This window comes from Cydia amplana, chromosome 13 (genome assembly GCF_948474715.1).
Source record: "Cydia amplana chromosome 13, ilCydAmpl1.1, whole genome shotgun sequence".
Lineage (NCBI taxonomy): Eukaryota > Metazoa > Arthropoda > Insecta > Lepidoptera > Tortricidae > Cydia > Cydia amplana.
The window spans coordinates 12,917,694-12,928,528 of record NC_086081.1 but is presented as its reverse complement, the minus strand read 5'-3'; the positions used below and the strand labels follow the sequence as shown (position 1 = coordinate 12,928,528).

The following is a 10,835-nucleotide window of genomic DNA, read 5'->3' as shown; positions in this document are numbered from 1 at the left end:
GATGCGTTTTGTTTTTTTCTGGGCAGTCAACGTTTTGTTACTCCTTGTTCTGCCATTTGCCAGTAATTTTACCAGTATGTTTGTTTAAAATAACGGGTGTTTACGTAAAATCATACTATACTATTATTGACATTCTTAAAATCAAATGTATGGTAAAATTTTACAGAGGTGTGTATGAGGGTAGTCTAAAGAATACAATATGTACTGACTATGGGGGGTAGACTAAAAAAAATTGGTATTAAAACTTTTTGCTAGCTTTGCACGTGTGACTGAAGTTTTGTAATATAACGGTATGGCTTTAAATAAAGAAAAAGTAAATGTTGTCAATAATACTTCAAACTCCGCTGAAGGGGACGTTTCGATGGATTCCGTCGAACTGGTGAGATGTTCTAAAGAGAACACAGCTGAGACGTCTTGGGATCCAAGTTGTTATGTATCATCTCAGGATAGGAGTAAAGACGAGGGCAATATAACCCCGCCGTTCGTGAGTATTATGGCGACTGAAGCGTCCAGCCCATCGCAAAGTATCGAAAACACTTCCACGCAGACGGACCCTTGCGAGCTGGCTATCAACTGCGGAGTTTCTGACGTGAGCCTCTCGTTCTCAAAAGATTTTAACACACAAGGCTCCACATCTACCTCTGAGGATAACTTACGAACAAAACGAGTAAGACGCGATTCTCACGATGAAGACAGAATTTTTAGACCTTGGAAACAAACAAAAAATTCAAGTTTTACGCGATCTCCGAGTTTAGTCAAAGAGGGTATAACACTCCGGCCCACAGTGTCATCGAGTCAACTATCTTCCACATCGGATGTCTCGTTTAAGTCATTGAGCAGTAGTCAAACCTTCAAAGTGAGGAAAAGAAAGCCAATATCTGAGTCAAATTTGTTCAAAGACGCACTCCACAAGTCGAGGAAGAATAGAAGTTTTAACAAATCCGGGAACAACACCCCAGGTAAGCTACTGGTCTAAGAGCTAGCCACGGAAATAGGTATGCAATTTATAGAGCAACGAAATCCCTCTAGTTAATATGCCGTACTATCATTATTAATTAATCCGGGCGCCTGGCAGCTGTCTAGCGGTGGGTGTGGGAGTGGATGGGCAACAAAGTGGTTGTAAAATCAATTGATGGTGTGCAATTTATAGAGCTCTGTGTTTGGTGTGATATAATAGCTAATTATATATTTAATTCAAATATAACAATGCCAGGCGTTTTATTTGGGGGAAAAATAGTGCCAGGTGATGAAAATACACAATCACTTTGTGCGCCTGCAGGAAGTACTCACAATTGCTTTACGCATAGATTGTGAGTCAGGTGCAATTTGCTCGTGATCTTCCTACAGGCGCACGAGTAATTGTGTATTTTTATCACCTGGCACTACTTTTCCCCCAAATAAAACGCCTGGCATTGTTATATTTGAATTAAATACATAATTAGCTATTATATCACACCAAACACAGAGCTCTATAAATTGCACACCTTCAATTGATTTTACAACCACTTTGTTGCCCATCCACTCCCACACCCACCGCTAGACAGCTGCCAGGCGCCCGGATTAATTAATAATGATAGTATGGCATACTAACTAGAGGGATTTCGTTGCTCTATAAATTGCATACCTATTGCCGTGGCTAGCTCTCCGGCTATTAGCTCAGAGAACACAATAAGTTTATTCACCTTGACCTAGTAAGACGACAGGACATTGTACTAACCTTGGCGAGGACACATTGCCATGTGCAAGATCTAAATGTCAATCTTTTTAAAAATCCTATTAGGAAACAATTTTGTCTGGCCCCAGCATTTGTCTCCGAACCATTAATAAAAATATGTAATCATCGATAAACATAGTCCTAATCCGTCATTACACATTGAACTTTTTATTGAACCCATGTTATCTTGGTGATAACTGTCTGTTTCTTTATTTTATGTAAGTACCTACAACATCTCGTCAATGACGAATATAGATCGGTGACATCATTCGAGATTTTAACTCCCAACGGTCAATAACAAATTGGAAGTCCATACGCATACATGTTTTAGTCGCGGAACTTGTTTTAATGTTTTTTTTTTTTTCAAAATGTAGCTGGCTGGTTGTAAAATCCGGCCATGTAGGTTTGTAATTTGTAAATCGAACTCCTAGCTATGAGTGCCTCCAAGGAGATTGTGAAGGTGGAAGTGGAAATTGAGTGCGGCATAGACGCTAATGATTTGAGTGAGGTGGAATGGTTTATGTTGTCAGGAGGGTCGCCGAGGAGAGAGAGGAGCCACCGCCGAAACGCAACTAAGACTTGGAAGTTTGTTGATCTTTGCACATGGATTGGCATGAAGGTAATTTATTTTTATTTGTACTTATTGAAATAATGAAAGCGCTGGTGGCCTAGCGGTAAGAGCGTGCGACTTACAATCCGGAGGTCGCGGGTTCAAACTCAAACCCCGGCTCGTACCGATGAGTTTTTAGGAACTTATGTACGAAATATCATTTGATATTTACCAGTCGCTTTTCGGTGAAGGAAAACATCGTGAGGAAACCGGACTAATCCCAACACGGGCCTAGTTTACCCTCTGGGTTCGAAGGTCAGATGGCAGTCGCTTTCGTAAAAACTAGTGCCCACGCCAATTACTGGGATTAGTTGCCAAACGGACCCCAGGCTCCCATGAGCCGTGGCAAAATGCCGGGACAACGCGAGGAAGATGATGATGTACTTATTGAAATAATAAATCAAATTTTGGGACACTTCATCTTTTATAGGACTTGAACTTTCGATGACATTTAAATTTTAACAAAAAAATGTTCCTATCTGATGATTATGACGGTTAGAGTGTTTTAGGCAAAAAACAGGCCGACCCGTGTACCCAAAACTAAAATGTTAAATATTATAAGAGCTAAACGTAATTTAACTTTGAGTCCGACGTGACTCTGTCTTGGATTTAAGTAGGTAGGTACCTAGGTAAGTACCTTGTTGTTGTTTTTAACGCACCTAAACATTATTTTACACTATTCCAGAGTTACGAATCCATAACGGCCATACTCCGGGACCCGGCGCGGAAGCACGGGTCAGAGCGAGAAGGACGGGAGGGCCTTCGAGAGGAAGTGAGAGAGCTGCGACTGTACCTTAAAGATGTTGAGGGACGGCAAGCGCGGCTGGCGTGGGAGAACGATGCATTGCGGGAACAATTAGACAAGATGAACACCAAAATTGAACAGATGGAAGAGAAGTTCAGGTAAATATATTATGTCTAGCGCTGAGGCACGAAAGAGAGAGAGCATACAGGCTTCTTGGAGAGGAAGTGAGAGAGCTGACAGAGCGGCTGGCGTGGGGGATCGATGCGCTGTTGGAACAGCTAGACAAGATGAACTCCAAGATCGAGCAGATGGAGGAGTTCAGGTAAAAATATTATGTCTAGCGCTGAGGCACGAAGGAGAGAGAGAGAGCTATACAGGCTTCTTCGAGAGGAAGTGAGACTGACAGCGGCTGGCGTGAGAGAACGAAGCGCTGCGGGAACAACTAGACAAGATAAAAATTAAAACCCGTTACAAATTAATTGTTGGTGCTCGTGCTGTGCTCTGGTTTCTATCCCAACATTTAAATTACTATCGCGGCGATAACTTCTTGATACTTGTCAATTCTATAATTGATCAAATGATCATCATTGATTGATTGATTGAAAAAAGTGACCATCCGAAAACTTCAGTAGAGTCTGTTCGGAAAGAGAAGAGTCGTAGAATGTATTGGGCCCCATACATTCCACGACTCTTCTATTTCCGCACAGACTCTAATTCGGATCTTAACATTCGGCAATCCTGACTCGCTAGTTTGTCACCGAGAGAAAACATTTAGTCCAGCATCTGGCATTTGCCAAAGCGAGCTGCCACATAGTTCATACTCCTAAGGTACTCTGCAGGCTATTCTGGGGATATTATCGTTTCATTTCTGATACAATCTCGCAAAGAAACTACTTTTACTTCTCTCTAGTATCCTATGAGCGATCTAAAACTGTCTAAGAGTGTGAATATTTTTCCAACATTCTGTATGTGGATGTAAAAGATATTGAAATTTATTGACTTGAATTATACCTACACCTTGCCAGCGAGAACTGATATAGTAATGAACAAATTTACTATTTTTAGGTTGCAGCAACAGACACCATCCCGTGGACCCTCCGCACCGCCCCCTCCACCACCGCCACCACCGCCACCTCCACCACCGCCACTACCACCAACATCAGGACCAAAGCTCGGACGTTCCAACACAATACCTAGATGTGGCTCCGCCCCGCCTAGGACATCTGGGCCTAGGCTTACGATCACACCAGAGGATATAGCTAATGTTAAATTAAAGAAGGCGAAGGTGAGGATTGTTGTAGCTTTATTTAGTAGCCGTGGATTATCGTTTGTTCTTGCTTGTCATTGTGAAATTTGTGTTTGTTAGAAAGGGACAAAATTGAACAATGGTTTGCTAAGTTTTATGAAAGAGGGGTTTAGTCACTATAGCTTTAAAAAAAACCGTTCGAATACTGTGATCAAAGAAAGTCAACAATACAGATGACAGACCCATTCTTCAAGGTACGCGTTTTGCACATTTTGAATTTATCAGACTACACAATTTCTCTTGCCGCCATAGTCCTAAGTCCTTTTTATACATTTTTATGGATTCGATAAAAATATTGGGGCTAGTACGCTATCACCTTAGTGTCAATGGTGTCCTTATCTATTGTTGTGCAATAAACCTGATAGTCATTTTCAAAGTTTTATCGATTTTGTCTGACATGTTCCAGGATCACCCAGTCCGCACCAAACCCCAAAACCAACCTAACCAGCCACTGGTGACGCAGCACATGCTACAGACGACTCGCGCGAAGCTCAGCCGCTCAAAACCACCCGCAGCATCTACTCCCAACAAAATACTTAATGACCTAGAGAAGTAAGATGATGTTGAAGACATATACTGAGGTTAATGATGTTTGATGTGTATGTCATGGTTGACATTTTCATTGACAGGGATCGGAAGCATACATATCCATAATTTATTGATATTTCTTAACTTAACATTGTGCATTGTATAAACAAAACTTCGTTAGAGTTTATTTAAATGAAACGAAAATTCCGATACCTCGTCATCAATCACATCATCCCATTTTTCACATTGAACAACCATTTCACATTTTTAATCTTGCTGTTAATGTATTCTTCTTTACATCATCATCATCGAAATAACAGTCGAAAGAGGTCCATTGCTGGAACTAGGCCGCCCTTGACGACCTGCCATGGCTTAATTCAACAATTATCCGTGATCTGAACCAGGGCACTAGCACAAACATCGAAAACCAAAGTTCGAGGGAAGCCAGTGCTGTCAAACTGGTTTAACTTGACAGATATTCAGACGTACTCCTATGAGTAACCACTGTTGAATTTAATTGAATTATCTCCCTCTGTTGCTTGAAGAGCGGTAGATAAAAACGGTCAATTTTCGAAATTCTATGTCCGCAGTACATCCCTTAGATCGCCAGACTACTTTGTTTTAAGGCCTTCTCTAGAAGCGAAGCTTCTCTAGTTCTACAGGCAATAAGCCTCGCCGACTATTTTAGTCCGACGACAGCGATTGATGCTTGTTCTTCAACCTCATCGTTTTTCAGATGCCTCCTCCAAGACACATGGGTATCTTCACTCCACCGGCGGCGCTCGACGCGCGCACCCTTCCGCAGCGCGGAGGAGCTGCGCCCGCGCCCCTATCCCACCGCGCGCTCGCACGCCCCGCGCTCCCCGAGGTCCCCCCGCGCCCCCAGGTCGCCCCGGGCCAGCTCGCTGTCGAGAGGAGCTTTATCCCCTCTTAAGTATCAGTTAACTTTACCGAAATAGCAGAAAGTACTGAAAATGAACGTCAGACTGTGAGCGCCGCTGTGAGGTCTTAGGATGAGGTCCCAGATTGAGGATTAAGTTGGAGAAGTAATTAAATAGTCAGCCAAAAAAATATAATTTGTTAAGCAGGCGAATAGACAAACGTAGTTACCTCTAACTTCCATATTCGAACTTCTTGAATTCTAAATTGTACGACAATCTCAAAAAACGCATAAGTACGGTAAATAATTTTAGGGTGGGATTGTGCAATAAAATCCATCAATGATGGAGCCAAGCTCTTAGATGGGGTCCCTCCTTTCTTCTCGTTGTATCTACGGGAAAACATGTAAATTTCAAAATACTGCTGAAGTCAGTATTTATTAGCGCATTCACTGCCAGGAACAAACTTGTATGACGGTGGACGCACATGTGCGTCGGGGGCAGTGAATGTGTTAGACATCAATAAATGCTCTACGAGTAATCAATGTTAGTGATTATGATAATGTTGATTTAAGATTGATTATAGATTATGTATCAATAAATATTGACATAATTACAGGAGTCACAAACATGACTTGTTGATTTTAATCATTACGAAGCTTACAAGTTTTCGGTATAACATCGAACTGCATTTCTATTTATAAAGTTTACAACTTTAATAAGTGCAGTGCAATAGAAAGTTTAGGACATTAATAAGTGCATGCACAAGAAAAATATGACTCCCTGACTAGAATTATTAAGCCTTCAAAATAACTGGCAACCGTAGTGTAGCCGTAAATCCATATATCGCTTTTTCACTTGATTATTGTAATAGAAAAAGAGATGGGTATTATTTTGGCTTCTCTTGTTGGCAGGTCAACTTTATAGAACTAAGTTTCTTGGCTTTATAATTCTAAGACTCTCTGACATTCTACATCTAATTTGATTTAACGAATCAAACTCCAATTTATAATTTGATTGTAATAATTTAAAATTATTTTGATATTTTTATTGTAATTAGTATTTTGTAGATTATAATCTTTAGCTACATAACGTTGCGACGATAATAAATATTTATTGTTATATTTTTACTAAGTCGATACTTGTAATTAGCATTACCAGTTAATATCATTATGAATATTATGATTTATACAGATAATAAAAATTGATATTGATTTTTTAAATCGGCTTGTTGTTAATAATCGAAGTCATACATCGAATGTTATATGTATATATCGAAGTTATAGTCCAAGGTGTAGGCCCTAAACGACGGCGTTGCATGAACAAAAAATTTCCTTTGTCAAGATTAGTCCTTAGGACCCAAGGATGGATTTAAGAAGTGGAGCATCAGAGTATCGTTTTCGTATAAATCGGGGATGCCGAATTCATTTATGATATCATAATGACACCATTCCGAAGTAAAAACACATAAAATATGAAAAAAAAAAAACTTTTCTTTCAATTCCTCTTTAACCGCTTAAACTGCTGACTGAACTAATTTAGTTGAAAGGGTGTAGCAGGATAAGCCTTCAAAAATTGCCCCCAAAGCTTTGAGTTCAAAACTACTACCAGTTGATGCCCCGTCAAATGAAAATAATCCACACCAATTTTTAACCCTCTACTGCCGCCTGGAACCCCGTGACATTCATTTAACCCTAAAAAGTTTTTATTTTTTTTCTCAAAAAGTATAAAACGGACAATTATGAAATTTTTCATAAATGTTGATGTCATCTATACAAACTATCAAAAAAAAAACTAACTCTCTACTTACTTATTTTCCTAGAAAAAAAACCTAAATAAAAAAATAAAACACCCTGTATATCAGTTCAAGCTCGTCGTACTATCACCATTTTTGTACTAATTATTAACCAATTACCTATCTACATAATATATAAGTTTCATGTAAATAACAAAGGTGGAACAGTGTGAAAATATAAGTATTGTTCAGTACGTACCATGTATGTAACACGCTTACCAAACGTTGACGACACTAGTAAAAGATATCGGCCCGCCAACCGGGAAGCCATCCGTAATAATTTTTTTTTTGTTAATTTGAAATGGAGGACAAATGAAACTCATTAATACTTATTCGAACAAGTGTTTCTGTTTATTTTACTTTATTGTTTTGTAAAAAGGTACTACGTAATTGAGTTACTTAGCATTTTATGTAAGTTCTTGAGTCCTGCAAGCGAAATAAATTAAAAAAAATGGCCCTCGGCCGTGATGCTGGCCGTGTTCGATTTTCAAATATTTTTTTCGTAATTAACAAAAAAAAATGATTACGGATGGCTTCCCGGTTGGCGGGCCGATATCTTTTACTAGTGTCGTCAACGTTTGGTAAGCGTGTTACATACATGGTACGTACTGAACAATACTTATATTTTCACACTGTTCCACCTTTGTTATTTACATGAAACTTATATATTATGTAGATAGGTAGTTGGTTAATAATTAGTACAAAAATGGTGATAGTACGACGAGCTTGAACTGATATACAGGGTGTTTTATTTTTTTATTTAGGTTTTTTTCTAGGAAAATAAGTAAGTAGAGAGTTAGTTTTTTTTTTCATAGTTTGTATAGATGACATCAACATTTATGAAAAATTTCATAATTGTCCGTTTTATACTTTTTGAGAAAAAAAATAAAAACTTTTTAGGGTTAAATGAATGTCACGGGGTTCCAGGCGGCAGTAGAGGGTTAAAAATTGGTGTGGATTATTTTCATTTGACGGGGCATCAACTGGTAGTAGTTTTGAATTCAAAGCTTTGGGGGCAATTTTTGAAGGCTTATCCTGCTACACCCTTTGGTATAGAGATGGTTTTGAGTCCCAGGGAAGAACATAGGATACTTTTAATCTCAAAAATAATCCCTTAGGGGTGTGAAAAGGGAGGTGGAAATTTGTATGGGGATTCAATAACTGCTGAACCGATTTAGATACTATTTGGTAAGTATAGAGCTAGTTTGAGACCCAGGGAAGAACATAGGATAGTTTATATCAAAAAAAAAATCCCTTAAAAATTAAAGGTAAGGTGTAGGATTGTATGGGGAATCAAAAAACAATGAACCGATTTGGATGAAATCTCTGTCTACATCTTTGATTTAGTTGAAAATGATACTAAACTCTACTTAAAACCTAAACTAAACAGAATTAGCTGAGCCACCTTCCCTTTCAATTAGTTTGTAAGCATTATTGTGTACTTTTATTATGTACCTATGTTCAAACTCTTTGAATAAACGTCTTATTATTATTATTATTATTAATTGGGTACTTTCCTCTACTTAAAATAAATTATTTCACACCGTGCATGAAATAAAGCACCAGATAATTATTAGAAAAAACATAGATAGCAGTTATTTTTAAATACTATTTCTATTTAATAAATTGGATTGAAATATAAAAAGTAGGTGAGTTGACCGTGACGTCACTACACACGTTTTCATATAAATTTCAGATATTAGAAAATCGTTTTGACAGTTCTAAATAAAAAACCGGCCAAGTGCAAGTCGGACTCGCGCACGGAGGGTTCCGCACCATCAACAAAAAATAGAGCAAGCCAAGCAAAAAAACAAGCAAAAAAAACGGTCACCCATCCAAGTACTGATCCCGCCCGACGTTGCTTAACTTCGGTCAAAAATCACGTTTATTTTATGGGAGCCCCACTTAAATCATTATTTTATTCTGTTTTTAGTATTTGTTGTTATAGCGGCAACAGAAATACATCATCTGTGAAAATTTCAACTGTCTGTGAGATACAGCCTGGTGACAGACGGACGGACGGACGGACAGCGGAGTCTTAGTAATAGGGTCCCGTTTTTACCCTCTTGGGTACGGAACCCTAAAAAGAAGCTGATTTGACTAATAGGAAAGTAGACAAATATTAACCTTAGACGTCGCAGACGCTTAAAACCCCCCCTCCCCCTACCTGCATCAAAAATTGGGTGGCTCCACTTCTTAAATTCATCCTTGGGTCCTAAGGACCATCCTGCCAAAGAAAATCTCTTTTTCACGCAACGCCGTCGTTGACCTTTTTATGCCCTGAGCACACTCGACTAATAGCAGTTCAAACAACTTTATTAGCGTAGCGTGAAATTCAAAGTTTCTATGCGACGATTACCCTTCGCGCCAACGTTTTTCAAAGTTGCCGCTTTTTAGGCTTGTGTCGGTCCCGAACTAAGAACTGTTAATAATAAAATCCCGTGAAGGACCGTAAGGAACTAATTCTTTTTGCGCGCTCTTAATCGGTCTTTAGGTTCATTAGTTCAGTGGGATTGGAGAGCGCTTGACTGAGTGAAACGGAAAACGGACGGAACGAAACAATGTCGCTAGCATAAGTGCGAACACTGCGAACGAATCAAAGAACGACGTACCACGCCAGAGCCCGAAAAATATGAAGGAAAATAAAATATTTTTCTATATACTTTACATTTTTTTATTGTGTATGTATGTATGTATATACTTTATTGCACATGGAAATAAAAACACGAGAAACATAGTTACAGAGTAAATTAAATACAACAAAGGCGAACTTATCCCTGTATGGGATCTCTTCCAGGTAACCTTTGAGGAAACGAATAAAACAAAACAGAAAGGTGGGTTTGTGTTAAGGTATTTTAATGTTTAATATCGACATAATCATATCGTACAACTTGATTTATATTTATGTTGTTACCAAAGATTGGAAAGCAAACGCACAAACAGACAGACGCGGCGGGGGACTTCGTTTTTTATGAGGTGTAGTGATTTCACACGTAATGTGCCAAAAAATATCGACATCGGCAAACAAAATCGGCCCAGTTTTCATGTATCAAATTAATGCAGATAAACTAACGCGGAGTAGTATCTGAACGTTTCCGTCAAGTGTCAAAGTCGGTGTCATGTCATTGTATGTCATTGATTTCAGCAATTTTTTTCGAATTTCTCATAATACTTTTAACGCCTAACTAAAAGTGAATTTGCATTTCGATTTCAAGCTGTAGTCGAATTGTTTTATGAACTGCATTTTTATCATAATATA

General features: G+C 38.7%; 1 protein-coding gene across 2 annotated transcripts; it reads left to right on the top strand.

Annotated features, from left to right (window-relative positions):
- Positions 1-256: 256 nt before the first annotated feature.
- On the top strand, positions 257-5,906 carry LOC134653517 (uncharacterized). Of its 2 annotated transcripts, none has more exons than XM_063508886.1 (6): positions 257-959; positions 2,245-2,333; positions 3,010-3,227; positions 4,135-4,354; positions 4,782-4,927; positions 5,640-5,906. In XM_063508886.1, the coding sequence occupies exons 1-6, from the start codon at positions 293-295 to the stop codon at positions 5,860-5,862; spliced, it is 1,563 nt and encodes a 520-aa protein (XP_063364956.1). In that variant the 5' UTR covers positions 257-292; the 3' UTR covers positions 5,863-5,906. The 2 variants fall into 2 exon arrangements, with proteins under 2 accessions (XP_063364956.1, XP_063364957.1); XM_063508887.1 differs by having other exon boundaries at positions 4,782-4,956; positions 5,640-5,777.
- Positions 5,907-10,835: the final 4,929 nt, after the last annotated feature.

Coding starts and splice junctions, on each gene's coding strand:
- LOC134653517 (XM_063508886.1), top strand. CDS start 293: ATGGCTTTAAATAAAGAAAAAGTAAATGTTGTCAATAATACTTCAAAC. Junction 960..2,244: donor ATCCGGGAACAACACCCCAG/GTAAGCTACTGG, acceptor TTATGTTGTCAG/GAGGGTCGCCGAGGAGAGAG. Junction 2,334..3,009: donor GCACATGGATTGGCATGAAG/GTAATTTATTTT, acceptor ACACTATTCCAG/AGTTACGAATCCATAACGGC.